Source organism: Amblyomma americanum, chromosome 11 (assembly GCF_052857255.1).
Source record: "Amblyomma americanum isolate KBUSLIRL-KWMA chromosome 11, ASM5285725v1, whole genome shotgun sequence".
Classification (NCBI taxonomy): Eukaryota; Metazoa; Arthropoda; class Arachnida; order Ixodida; family Ixodidae; genus Amblyomma; species Amblyomma americanum.
In genome coordinates, this window is record NC_135507.1 from 15,291,126 (window position 1) to 15,305,446 (window position 14,321).

A 14,321-nucleotide genomic window follows, 5' to 3' on the forward strand; every position below is an offset into this window, starting at 1 on the left:
ACCTTTTACCCAATTCCATTTAGGCAGTGGAGGTACTAAGTTATTCGTGCCTTGTTTTCTCTGTGGGACGATGTATGTAACATTAGTAAACATGAATCACCATGTGAAATTTTGTGCACCTTCCTTCTTCCGTGTAGTTTCAGCAGGCGAATAATGATTGCAATGTCACATGCACATGTCAGATCACACGAGACATACAAGAGCTGCAATATAGGTAATCATTACTTTGTTGTTTAATTAGCTCCAACACTTACGCTAGCCCAGTCTCAAGAGTGAAATGACAGTAAGAAGACAAACAGTTATCATATGGCAGTTTTCCTATGCCTCGTGTGGTATTTAATCTATTTGTGACATCACAGCCAACGCCCAACTGCTAAAACCTAAAACAGAACAATAAGGAAGAAAGCATTTAATTATAAATTACTAACCAGATCCGGGAAATCTCTCACAGTAATTGATGTTTACTGACATGTTTTATTCTCTTAAAAGAACAATAGACACCAAATTTTTGCTTGCGTGTTTTCTTCTTTCAAATGATGCATTAAACTTTATTAAACAAAATTCACCGTGTGATATTTGCCTAAAACCGCTGGTTTGGTTTTGGTTTCATCAATAAATGATGGCTGTGACATGTAGTTGGTCTTAAGGTCACGTGAGGCTGTGTGGTTCTTGGGGGATTTGGTGAGAGGGACGTTGGTAGGAAGAGGGGGAATGCGTAGCACAGTAGGCATAAAAAAAGAAAGGAATATAACTGCTGATATGTCATTTGTTCTCATTCCAGCTTTTGAAGAAGGCTGTTCTAACCTTGTAGTGAATTAAAACCACTCATCATTTGAAAGAAAACACTTAACTGGAAATGGGTATCTATGGCCCTTTAAGGTTTATGGTTTATGGGGATTTAACGTCCCAAAGCGACTCAGGCTATGAGAGACGCCGTAGTGAAGGGCTCCGGAAATTTCGACCACCTGGGGTTCTTTAACGTGCACTGACATCGCACAGCACACGGGCTTCTAGAATTTCACCTCCATCGAAATTCTGCCGCCGCGGCCGGGATCGAACCCGCAGCAGTCGAGTGCCATAACCACTCAGCCACCACGGCGGCTCTATGGTCCTTTAAGAATCATTCCAAAGCGAAAATTGAAAAATTTGGTGTCTCTACCCACAATAAACTTCAATCAAATATCCTCAGACATCTTCATTGATTCATGTAGCAGCTCCACAGAATAATAAGCTGTGCATTGAACACAAAAGTGTAAAATATTGCAATAAATATGAGGTATCATAGGTAAAAGTTCTAACAGCATGTGCACATTCACTGGTAAAATTAATGTCATGACAAGAACCACTTTTCTGCTCGAGCTTACTGACTTCACACAGCCGGAATGCAAGGAACCCTCATCTTTAACAAGCGTAAGTGGATCTTATCCATTAAAAACAGACGAAATTGCAGCCTTTACAATTTTAGATGGTGGTTCACATCTGCCTGTCACTTTTTAATTTGGTCATTACCTTTGCTTTGCATAGATTATGTTGATAGGACAGACAAATTTCAAATTATCCTCCAGTGAAATAAAAAAAAAGCTACAACTGCACCCATGTTATGAGGCATGCTGTAGTGAAAGGCACCTGGTCAATTTCTACTACAAACTGTTCTTTAAAAGAACACTGAGGACAACCTTATTCAATTTTTGTTCAACAAAAATAACTTCCTGGCTCCTTGTGGGTAAGCTGAAGCTTCTCCGGCAGCTATTAAAGATTTATTGCCGAAAAAAATTGGCATTAGAAATGAAGCATTTTTTTACTGCTGCACTAGATTTGAACTCATGCCCAAGAAGGACTCTGTGTTTACTGTTTGGAAGTGAATGGTGATGTACCCTGGCTTTCTGAGATACATGCTCAAAAGAAAAACCGCCTTGACATCACCACAGTTTGTCTGTGATAACAGCTGGAGGTGGCAACACATGTATTTAATTTTTTAAACTTTTCCAGCTTGTAAAACTAGCCTCTCTTTTATTAAAGTGCACTAATATCTGTCAATGCAGGCCAACTTCAATTTCTCCTCACTGATGAAAACTCCATCCAATTATCGTTGTTAGTAAAAATATATACTCTGGCTTTTGCTTGGCTGTGCTGCCATTTGTCCAGCAGCAAAAGATGAATTTATCGGCGAGAAAATTGGATTTAGAAATGTTCCCGCGAGTCAATTATAACTCGTGATGTCTCTACCAAAAGGACGGGTTACATTTGGCTTAAAGTGAACGGCAGTGTAGTGTACCCTTTGGGATCCGCGCCCAAATATAAATGTCGACACAAGCATTTTGTTTGCAACATTGGCTGGTAATGTGTTTCATTTTTTTTTTCTAACTTATAAAAGGTCAGTTTTCTGCGAGAGTGGTCTGTTTGTGATTAGGACAGGGTACCCCATCGATACAGGCCAACTTCATTTGTCCTCAGTGTTCCTTTAACGTGCACCGAAACCTCAGTGCACGAGCGCTTCTGCATTCCACCTCCGCCGAAACGCAGCAGCTGCAACTGGGACCGAAGCCGGAACCTTGTGCTCAGCAGCAGCAGCATAGCGTCACAGCCACTGAGCCACCACGGCGCTTGCGTCACTGCCGGAAGTTGACTAGACGCGTGAGTGAGGAGGTGATGAATGGCACCTGCTTCTTGCGGTGCTTGCTGGGCTCATTGGGAACATAAGACTCGCAGTGGATTGCCACAAGGCGGCACACCACAGTCAGCATGGAAAGCAGGTCGGAGAATTGCGCTTGTTCACGCAGTACCGAGCACAGGCCCTGTATGAACCACGAGCCGTGACTCTCGTTGCGCCACGAGTAGAAACCTGCAACGAGAAGAGGGATGATCCCTGTCAGACAAAGGGATTCTCTGTGACAGACAGGAGATTTTCAGGCTGCCAGAGAAATTTCTGAGACCACAGTGGTGGCCTATAGAGGTCTGAGCATCTGCCTCATGTGTGGAAGGTGTGAGGCTTGATCCACAGAGTTGCCAGGTGCCCATTGGCTTCCAATGGGCACAAGCTTTCCCCTGGCTTGGTGCTTGCCTCCCCTAGTGTTGGTAAAAAAAAAATGGGTCTTCGACGCCACCTTGTGTGGACCAAAAAGGTGCTCTTTGACCAAGCCACTTTTGTGCTGTTAAAATAATCATCACTGTAACTTTCTGATATCCCCTCATCTAAGGGTGATATCACAATACACTTTTGTTGGCTTTAACTGAAACATAAAATACTATAGACATCTCATTTAAGCTGCATGTTTTGTTCTCTGTAATGATGCATGAGACAGCAGGGCACGGATCACCATCTGGCATTAGCTTACATCCGCTAAATAGTTTATTACTGAGCTGTTGTTTTTTTAACCTTTTTTGGTCTTGGTTTCAACAACCGAATGATGGCTGTGACGTGTAAAAAGTGTTTTGATCACAAGGCATGAAAAAAACTGCGATATAACTGCTGATACATCATTTCTTATCATTTAAACTCTTGAAGCAGGCTGGCTTAAGTGTTTTAGTGTATTAAAACTATGTATCAGCGATTATATATTGCAACATTTTTGATGCCTCATGCAGCTTGAACTTAAACACTCATTACATGCCACAGCGATCATTTGGTTGATAAAACCGAAATAGCATCAAGATGAAATTCAATTCATAAATTATTTTGTGGCCGTAGGAGAGGAGAATACCAGAAACTGATCCATGCATACTGATGTAAAAAAACAAGACATGCAAGCAAAAATTTGGTGCATATAGTAGTCCTTCAAAACAAGAAAGAAAAACTTTAAGTTCCAACTCAGGTCTACTCAATCGAATATGAATTGAATTGAATTTTGAATTGCTCTACATTCTTACCACATTAATGAATATTTAAGCAAAACATGATTTAAAATGCTGCCCTCGCTTGTGGCTCAAGTAATATTTCTGGAACCACTACTTTAAATGGGTTTCGATTCTATGCACTCTTAATTCTACAGTTTAAGGTCTGTACTTGGTGACAAAAAGAAAGGAGTACATCAAAGAGCATATTTATTTATGCAGTTTGGGCATCACATTTTTCAAATGCAGAAGTTATGAAATCAAATACCCACCACAGTAATTTTCAGGATGTGAAATCCTTATTGCGCCTATCTGCTTATACCACTGCCTGATGAAATTTCCAGCAGTACAAAACTAAATTCCTTGACACTTATCGTTTAAACCATTAAATTGCACTCAAGCCCTGTAGGATACAAAAACCAGTCATTGTGCTAAGGTTAGAAATTCCTCCAGCATGAGGAACTGGAGCTTACCAGGAAGCAGGGTTTCCTGCAGGACTTCTCCCGTCACCTTCTGAGACACGCAAATGTTTCTTTTACATCACGCCTGACCACCAAAAATGAACAGCATGAGCCTAACGATGAACATTGCTTAAAACCACATCTAGAACAACATGATGAAGAAAGCTACATAATATTCTTGTACCTGAAATATTTTATAGTTTTCACTCAAACTTTTTTTCAAAGGCAGAATTACGCTGCAGACTTTGACCAGCGCTAGGCTTGGTGGCACTTGGAAGCTACCCTGTGCTACAAAGCACGCCCATGTGATGTGCTCTGGGTTGATTTCAATACCAAATATCACATGCAATCCCCACGTTGCCAAACGCCTCTCCTGTGTGTGAATGAAAAGACCACCATCTGAGAAAAAAAAAATCTATCTTTCTATTAGAGATTCTGCAGCCTATAGCATTTCCATTTACGTGCATGCAGATGTCGAAACGCCACCTTGCTGGTCCACTGCAAACTGGCTCCGCTGCCACTTCCAACATGCTAGTGCCACAGGTGCACGACAGTAGTTCAACGAGCAATATGGCACCAATCAGGAAGCGCTTCTTGGAAGGGTCTATGGACAAAGTGTGCACTGGAAACTGCTCAAGCTGAGGTAAGGAAAGAAGATGCGCCAACAGAGAGGGACGCAAGAAAGAGGAACATGCACAAGTGCTTACTGTTAATTGAAGGAAATGCAATATATAGGTCCATAGAGGCATGAAATGAAGTTTGCTGCATCTTGTTAGCTAAGCCACTGTACGCCTTTATACTATGAGTGTTTCCTTCAATAAAGAATCAGCTGACAGTAAGCGCATGCCCATCTCTCATTCTTTTGTTCGTCTGTGTTGGCGTCTCTTTCTGTAACAAAACCTGCACCAACTAACCTAGTAAGGAGTTCTTCCCGAGGTAAAGGCTTGAAATGAAGAGGTTGCTTTTGATGTACCAAAGCTACATTGCATTATGAAGAATGCTGTAGCAGACGAGTTCTGCAGTAATTTCAAGCACATACAGTTGCTTCCTGAGCAATGAAATCCCAGCAAAGGAGCAAATTGTAAATTGTGGGGTTTATTGTCCCGAGGCGACATATGGGCTACGAGGGACGCCTAGTAATAGTGGAGCACTCCGAATAAATTTAGTCAATCCAGTGTTCTTTAACGCACACCGACATCGCACAGCACATGGGTGCTTTCGTATTTCATCTTGATCGAAATACAGCCACCGCACTCAGGACTGAACCCGTGATCTCGGCATCAGTGGCCCGATGCCAAAGCCACTGAGCCATTGCAGCTGGTCTGATAAAGGGGTAATGGGATCGTAATGGGGTCTGATGCATTTAACTGCACATGCAGTATTTGTTTGCCTCTGCTTACCCGGCACTGAAGAGTAGGCAGTGAGGAAGTCTGCATGTGTCGGGATGCGACAGAGCCGGGTGGGAGAATCGGAAGTGTCAACGATTGCATCCGCGCCTGGGTCATACCGATCACCACGACAGGCCTGCAGAGTAGGTCAATAAACAGTGAGAAAGCCACAAGAATGCAGCCTTAAAAGAACACAAAACAATGGCCATGGGCTCCAAGTTCGTTGACAAAGTACTGGTACTACATTCTATAACTTGGTGCATAATTTCATTTCTCATTGCTGTTTAATGGTGCCTTTATGCACACCATGCACAACACACTATACCTTACACATACATTACATATATTTTATATAATATACAGAGAATTTCATTTCATTATAACACGAACTAACTAGAGTTACTTGCAATCATCACCTTCAGCCCAGTTATTCAACGCAGGCCAAATGCCTGTTCCACTGATCCCATGCAATGCGTTAGCTGCAGCCACATATCCCCCCAAAATTTCCTGTGCTATCTCCACATCTGACTCTGTTACTCCCTGCTACATTTCCATTATCTTGGAATCTGCTCCATTACACTAAGGGACCAAGGGTTGTCTTTTACTGGTATTACATGCTTTGTCCATCTCCACTTCTTTTTTATGATTTCAGCTAGGATATCATGAACTGATAGTAACTCATAAAGATACCGTCAAGTGAACGAAAGAACAATGGGCTTGGTTTTGGTAATTTCCAAAAATTTGACAAAATGGGGTAAATGATTACAGTTGCTAGTCTAGGTGCTCAGCACGTACAAAAGGGTTTCACCGACAACATTTGAGGTGTCATCATTGCAACATGTAAAGCATTCGCTTTATCTGCACAGCTGAACTTCAGTTTTGAGTGTTCTGCTGTTTTGAAGTTGTTTTCCTAGTATACTGAACAGCAAGTTGATGCGACAAAAAGAGGAACATTGATGAAACAAAATGCTGGAACAAATCCATAATGCTAAAAAAAAAAACCCCACAATTGATGTCTAAAACAAACTGATCATGCTAACCTGAACGAAAAAAAGCTTGGGCTTGCCAACAAGGCTGGGGCAGACATCACCACGAAAGGGTTCCATAATGCTGTCTGATGGAATCTTGCCGTCTTTTGTGTAAAGCACGTCGTCGCCACCATGCGTCAAAAAGCAGCAGATGAAGCAATCGTCATCTGTGTAGTCCCCTTCTCCAACTGCGGAAAATAAAAAATGAAGGAACTTAGCAACAGTTTTAATTAATAGGTCACGCAAGGTTAGTACTTGCACATAAGACGCTAAGGCTATCATGTACCGAACACAGGGTTTAAATGTGGTGCTTCGTTTTCTAAAATATGGCCAACATTTCTGAAAACGTGCAGTAGTGTACTTAGAATCTTTTTTCTCCAGTAGCCAAGCTCAGAAAAAATATGTGTAAGATCTACGAGTTGCTTGCAGGAAATTAAGACAGTTTACTGTGTAGTTAAGAACTCTAACCACACCCCACCAAATTAACAGATACGCAATTGCAGTTCTAAAACTTGATGCACAGCAGAGTTAAAATGTTACACTCATTCTTCTTTTTCCTGAAGAGGGGTGAATTTAGTCAAAAATTGGTTCAAGAACTGCACTGAGACATCTATCGAACTGCCCTGCCTGCACACACCAGCACAGATCTTATACATACTCCATGCAGAAAAAATGATCACCGATATGCTGCACTAGTAGTGGCATGTGTGATCAGAAAAAATTTGGTGAATTATTTTCTCTAAAATATGTGCTACACGTACTGTGCATAACTTAATACAGATCCCGATGCATACATTCAACAGGTGCGTAGTGCATGTGTTGTATGCACCTCTCAGCATTCAATCTAATAAGTGATGCAATCAAAGTACAGTTGAGCCCACTTATAATGGATGTAGATATAATGAATTCTCACTTATTAAGAAGAAGTATAATGCTACCGTCAAAATATGCATTAAGGCACTGGCAACTCATCCCAGACACAACGAACAACTGCGGTCGTGCCCCTCAGTTATAGTGAATGAGGAGGCGCCGTAAACTGGCGCTTCCAGCTGAGCGTGCAGACTGAAGAGTGTCTCTCAGCCACCAGGACACCACCCGGAAAGCAAGCAAAAGGCGGCATTGAAACTGCAGGAAACTGCCAGCCAAGCATGTGCCAATGGTCTGTAAGGTCAATTATTGCTTGCAAGGGCACCAGCTGAGAGAAGATCCCAAGTGGAAGCAGAAAAGCACTGGGCGCAAGACAGTGGCAGGATAGAAAGTGAAGGAAATGTGCATGGTCATGGATAAACTAGCGGCAGTGATTTGGAAAGTTTGAATGCCTTGCTTGCCATGCTGGTCATGTGGTATGTGTCGCTTGTCCAGTCAGCTCTACCTTTTTGCTGCTACCACATGCAGGCAGCACCCGATAGCACACAGTGCAGCTGATACATCCTTTGCACATGTGCGCTATGCTACTTTTGTTGCTGCATGGGCCCAAGAACGATAAATGATGCTGCCAAAGACACCACGATCAGATGCATCTAGATTTGTGGTTACGTGTCAATTAATAGTCAGCCAGATGTTGCATCAGATAACTAAGTTCGAGCGGACAACAATGTCGCAGAGCCGTGCTTTGATGAAGCCATTGTATGCAAAGGACGACAAGTAGTAATGCGGCTGACCTGACACCAGCTGCTATAAATTCTTCCAACCACGATTAGTTTTCTTATTCATAATGAGCAAGGATCTTGGCGAGGAGAACATGACCACCCAGGTGATCTGGAAAGTGCCGTGACAGGGCCCGCTTGAGACATAAACGCCACTTTTGGCAGACTTTGTATTTCTGACTGTAATGCCGGGAGTCCACTTACTCTGAACATCCAATACAACAAACACAAACCACGCAACCACCAGCCAAATGTGTTATAAGTGGGCTCGATTGTGATTCATAAAAATACGAAACCTTTTTGCAGTAACACAGATTCACTGTTTCAGTCACTCACGCTTCTGCAGTTCCTTCTTAGTGTCCCTGCATGACAGGTCCGTGTGGAGGACCGGCTCAAAGCCCAAGTCTTGGAAACAGCTGCTGAGGGTGTCAGCGTCCAAGTCTGTGCCTGTCCGCTCGCAGAGCCCAGTGTGACGATCGAAACACTGTGTTGGACAGAAATGGTGTACAGGGAGGTACACTGAAGTCTGAAACCTTGTTCTATTTTACCCTGTGGTGGTGCTATTAAAACGAAAAATCACAACCACGTCATGCTGCACATGTGCAATCCAGAAAGGCACACTTAAAGGGACACTAAGCACCAACAGAAGTTGGCCTAGACTGATAGGGTGTCACATTCTAAAACAGAGCTTTTAAAGGGACTGTGAAATGATTTCTCTGGGCATATTCTAGTGCAACAGATATATAGAGGTAGTCCATGTGGGTACTAGAGTCAAACTTGAAAGCTCTGCGTGGACCCTATAATTTAGAAATAATTTTTAAAAATCACTGCTCGCAGTAGCTTGCAATCAATTAGGGCGACACCTCACTGACCATGCATCCCCTACCCGATGACATCAGTGGGCAGACTAGAAAAACCTTCGCTTGCCTCAATGGGGAACACTTTTGATGATAGCAAAAACATTAATAGAAAGAAAACTGAAGACTGCTGTCTGGTGATCTGCAGATATGTTGATTGTTATAGCGAAATCATACATTATATATGAAAAAATTCGCGTTCATTAATGATTTCCCATTCAAAAATGCTTTTGCCCAGAATTGCTGGATATGAGGTTATCGTTGGGTTGTCAAGCTGCGTTAAGTGCGAGGGTGGGGCATCACATCGTGTTCGTGCTGATGGCGGCGATGGAACTGTCGCTCAATCGTCGTGGTAGCAAAAACATACTTTTTTGTCACGCCCATTTGCGGTTTCATGTCAATGACCTGCCTGCATTTGATTAACCTAATTAATCGACTAACTGCTCTAACCATGTGACGATAGTGAAGAAACAGTGCTTAGCAAGAAGACAGCGAGAAGATGATGCTTCCCGGTCTGCAGAGGCATGTAAGCTAGCGGAGAAATACCTCAAATCGCACAAATGTGCCGCTTAACTTATAATACCATCATCTCAGCATGCTCCTGGCTTCACTACTTAGCTAATTTTCAACTTTAAGTGGGTGTAACTCATATTCAGCAGCCAGCTAACTATACCTTGCAAGCCAAAAACACTGACCTTTTGCGGTTAATACCGACTTTCAAATATACTTTTATCGATTTTTTTCCAGTTTGAACCAAAAAGTCCAGCGCCTATTTATGACTAACTAACTGGGCTATCTTTGGTCTTTAATATGGAATCTTTCTAGCAGAGTACTGGGGCACATCTTTTATAGATTAGAACACACTGAATATAAATGCTGGATGAATATGCTGCAGTGACCAAATGTATACAAAGCTGGGCTGTTGCTTTGTTCAGCAGCTTTTCAACAAAAGAATTACTTTTGTTGCGGTTCTCATATGTGCCACATAGCTTACTGCATCGTTACACATAAACAAGCAGATGAGGTGCCAGGGCTGTAACATCCTGCCATTGATCTCTTGAAGCATACTCACTTTGTAATTGAAGATGACACACTTTCCGCGTCTTTGACGAGTCATGCTGTACTCTTCCGCATTGAGCGCTGTTCTCAACACCGGGTGCTGGGGGGTCGGTGGTGGCCTGCTGAACATCCTGCGAGTACAGTAGCCCAAAAAATGATGCAAAAGTAAAGAAACAAAAGTGCCGTTACAGTTGATGCCTTGGCACAAGCTAAGGGTGCATCGCTAACATTTGGGCACAGAAAGTATTTGTATGACCAGCCTGAAGCTGCCTGCATAAAAGGGACACTAAAGACATCTTTTCGGTTCGAAGTAGAAGTCACCTACTTGCCTTTTTCTGTCTTTGTCAACGTTCGTTCAGCATCAAAAGATCTATACATTGCTGTCGAATTTGGGGTAAAAAAATGGACTATCTTTTACCGCCACTCAATTTAACCCATTCGTTGCCCTGTTTGGTCTACGTTCCCCATGCGGTCTTTTTGAGCGCACAGCGAGACCCTGGTCGCCTGAAACAATATCTCGAGCTACAAATGTCACAGCAGCACAAATTATATTTTATTTGGCTGTCGGAACATGCATACATCGAGATCTAGGCATTCTGATGTGTGAAAAATATTAAAGCATTCAGGCATGTCAAGTGTGATGTTGCATTTTTCGAACTCCCAACAGCTCTCGCTTCTTTTGACCCGGGCTTTGCAGATGAAGCATCTGCGGTATAAGTTCTACTTCATGGCTTTAGGCGTCAGCCGAGCAAAATAAGCCCATTCACAAGGTCCTAAACGCATAGGAAATGGAGCTGCAGCTGGCTTACCTCTGCGCTTGTGTCCAGGCAAGTCTCTTCAGCCATCTGTTCAACTATGTAGATTTTTTTTCCTCCACGTAAATATTTACGAACCTAGTGGACAGCTGTTGCCATTAGGCATAGAAACTATTAACTAACACTAAAGAGCTTATTATGTGCCGCCATCTGTTATTTGCTGATAGCAAATTTTATTTTTATTTTTACTTTTCCGGCAGCTGCATTCTGCATCTTTGGAAGGGAATAGGTTAAACTTTTGATGTTGGTGATGATGTCATGACCATCAAGAATTCCGAGATCACTGGCTGAAAGTCGTTAGTAGTGTAGTCTAGCCTCAAAGAGACATGTGAAAAAAGGATTGAGCTGCTTATGAAACGGCTTTGTGTAGGCAATACTTGCATTTCAATTTTGAGACTGTTCTAGTTTATAGAAATTCAAATTTCAGTAAAAAAAGCCTCTTTGTGATGAGAACACAGTAATCAATCAATCTAGGCTGACTTATTTGTCTCAGGGTACCTTTAACATTTAAATGTGAAGGTACCACTTACCCTCCAAAAATGGTTCTGGCATCAGTCTGACTGTTGCCATTGGCTGAAATGAGACAGCAAGAAGTAGAAAAATTAGATAAAATTAAAAAGAAGGATTTCAAACTGAGTAAGCATAAAATAATTTACCTTTGCATAAGCAGAAATTGAAAAAAAAAAAGCTAAACTTACACCAGAATGTCAAAAGAAGCAGTTCAGTGTACATGTTTCCTGCTAATGACCCATGCATATATGAACAGTATGCATCACACTCACAGGGAACATAAGAAATGGTCAAACTGGCCCTTCATTCAGAGGAAATAGGTTTCACAGCAAAGCAAAAAAGATAGCTCAAGAGAAGGAGCCTGAAGTCATGCTCCTACTCTCTGGTAAAGCATATTTTTCTGCACGTTATGGGCAGGTTTAACCATTTGTTTTGTTCCCTCTTTGTATAACCTGCAAAACATTTGCAAGAGAACATGCCTTCCAATTTATAGCACTGTTATTTGCGGACTTCAAACCATAATTTAGCCGCTCATAGTGGAAATTGCCTCATTCAGTAAATGATAACAAAATGGCTTGATAACATGACAAAGTAAGCTGCTCTGTAAAATGGAGGAAGCTTATATAGTTTTCAATGGTTATCCCAGTTAAGTATGCATGGCCTAAAACAAAACGTCAGTTCTGTCAAATTGAGCAAAAACAACTTCTGGTAATGCAATGAAGCGATGCTGGCAGGCTTGTTGTATACGTAAAATGACAGGGAGGCCTTGGATTATTGGCCATAAAGCTTGTAGGTGGCCTTATAGTTTAAAGTGACACAAATTTAACATTCAACTGCAATGTGAAGGTATTGATAGCTAAGGAAACTGGTCTTGACACAAAGCCAGAACATACGAAATTGCAAGCACTATACAGCTCCAGCCTTGAGACCAAACTGCAAAACATCTCCCTTGCCTGAATTTTCCAGGGAGTGTGACCTACAGTTTTCTGATGTCACAAGGCCGTTGAGAGCATGTGTGGAACATAAGCAGAGAAACAGGCAGTGAGAGGCAGCATAATTATTAGTTTGGGCCTGCGACCTCCTCCACGAGCTCGACCTCGTGTCGACGGCGCACTTTCCTCCTTAACCCAACCTCCTCCCCCAAAAGTCCGGCACATGTCAACCTTCCTCCCCCCCAAGCATTCCCCTTGAAAAATATTTTGGTTACGGCACCGAACACACACGCGGCTATCCATATATGAGCAGGAGGCCCACGTTCAATAGGAAGGAATAATGCAGCCTTGCGCGATGACTAAATGCATGCACGCAAGGGTCCGTTCTCAGGCCTCCACCCTCCCTCCCCCATTGTCTTCACGCCTGCGCACAGACAGTCCAGAATTAGAGCATATAGCTACCACACGGTACACACATTACATAATGCAATTTAGTTACACGGTACGTTCACTACACATACGGTAATTTGAAGATCAAGCGACAGTCGCGCTTGTTTAATTTAGGTGCTGGCCGCCTTGCGAAACGCAAGTTTGTAGCGTAACATAGAACCGCTATTGAGCAGTACTTGCGAACACCCGCCACCATAGTGTGCTTTACGGCAATTGAAGCATTGTGGCAGCATTTTTTTTCTTCCTCTCTCGTGCTCAACGGCACTCGAGGAAACAACCAAACCATTTGTTGACCGAATACACGCAACACTGCGCCAGATCGAAATTCCGAAATAAATCAAGGCTCGACGAACTGCACGACAAGGCGTTGAAGTGAAAAAACTTTTCCACGGTGACTCTGCCATTATAAAAGCGTCACTTGCCTTGTTCTCCATTTCTGCCGTTCGTTTGGAGACTGTCCCCGTTACTACCGTTGCTGTGAGCCATTGCACAAGGATGACCTGCTTACACCCACAATCACACGAATCTGATTCTGCCGCTCAAGTTCTTCACTCGTGGAAAGCCGTGAACGAAACCGGTCCCCACGCGCTCTCACGGCACGTGGAAACAAACCAGTCAATGAACTAAAAGTAACAACATATCCTCCCACCTCCTCATATGCCGGCGCTCCTTCGCTCGGCCAGGCTCGGCTACAGTGTGCTCTAGAACCACATTCTAGAGAACCACATTCTAGAGCACCTGTAGGTCCCCCCACCCCACCCCTGTCGCCGAAGGTGGCGGCACCTAGGCAGGGGGGAAGCTAGCAGACGCTTCCAACGCTAGCCCTTTGGCGCGCAGTTGACCGTGCGTGCGTTTTCTGCCTTGGCTGAGGTCCAAATGAGATCATGGCATAGGATATTAAAAACTATGTACTCAAATAACTGTCCCGAGCAACGTTGCACAGCTTTATCGATTTATTTTTGTACTGGGATCGCTTTGATTGCGGTGCACGCGGTGGAGGTGGCACGCTTCCCACTTCACCACACCGTGGAGGGTGGGGACAACCGCGTCATCTGCTGCGGCATCCGACATATTTGTGCCCACTCTTTTCATTGCGCTTCGGAGCGTCTAATGAGGCCAAATGCTCTTCCTTGAAAGTAAGCTGTTCTGCTCACTGAGCAAGACGTATCAATATATATAGAAGGCGGATGACTGAAATGAAAAAGTGTCATACTTTTGGCGAAGCCAAGGAATCAATATATATAGAAGGCGGATGAAAAATGAAAAAAATGTCATACTTCTGGCGAAGTCAAGGACCTCTGTAGCTGCCCATTATAAGGCAGTTATCCTTCGGGAGCATGCACA

The 14,321-nt window shown here is 43.0% G+C and overlaps 1 protein-coding gene across 3 annotated transcripts; it reads right to left on the bottom strand.

The window, feature by feature from the left end:
- Nucleotides 1-485: 485 nt before the first annotated feature.
- On the bottom strand, nt 486-13,740 carry LOC144111075 (caspase-1-like). 3 transcript variants are annotated; one of them, XM_077644210.1, is made up of 7 exons: nt 13,400-13,740; nt 11,616-11,658; nt 10,284-10,401; nt 8,691-8,838; nt 6,721-6,896; nt 5,693-5,816; nt 486-2,842 (listed from the first exon to the last, which is right to left on the bottom strand). In XM_077644210.1, exons 1-7 carry the CDS (start codon nt 13,461-13,463, stop codon nt 2,610-2,612), a joined length of 906 nt encoding a protein of 301 aa, XP_077500336.1. In that variant the 5' UTR covers nt 13,464-13,740; the 3' UTR covers nt 486-2,609. The 3 variants fall into 3 exon arrangements, with proteins under 3 accessions (XP_077500336.1, XP_077500337.1, XP_077500338.1); XM_077644211.1 differs by having other exon boundaries at nt 13,627-13,675; XM_077644212.1 differs by lacking the exon at nt 11,616-11,658 and having other exon boundaries at nt 13,400-13,675.
- Nucleotides 13,741-14,321: the final 581 nt, after the last annotated feature.

Bases quoted from the DNA above. Each gene is read 5' to 3' on its own strand.
- LOC144111075 (XM_077644210.1), bottom strand. From the start codon at position 13,463: ATGGCTCACAGCAACGGTAGTAACGGGGACAGTCTCCAAACGAACGGC. The intron at 11,659-13,399 runs GCAAGTGACGCT...GTCTCATTTCAG, and splicing joins CGGCAGAAATGGAGAACAAG to CCAATGGCAACAGTCAGACT. The intron at 5,817-6,720 runs GTTAGCATGATC...CCTACTCTGCAG, and splicing joins CCAAGCTTTTTTTCGTTCAG to GCCTGTCGTGGTGATCGGTA.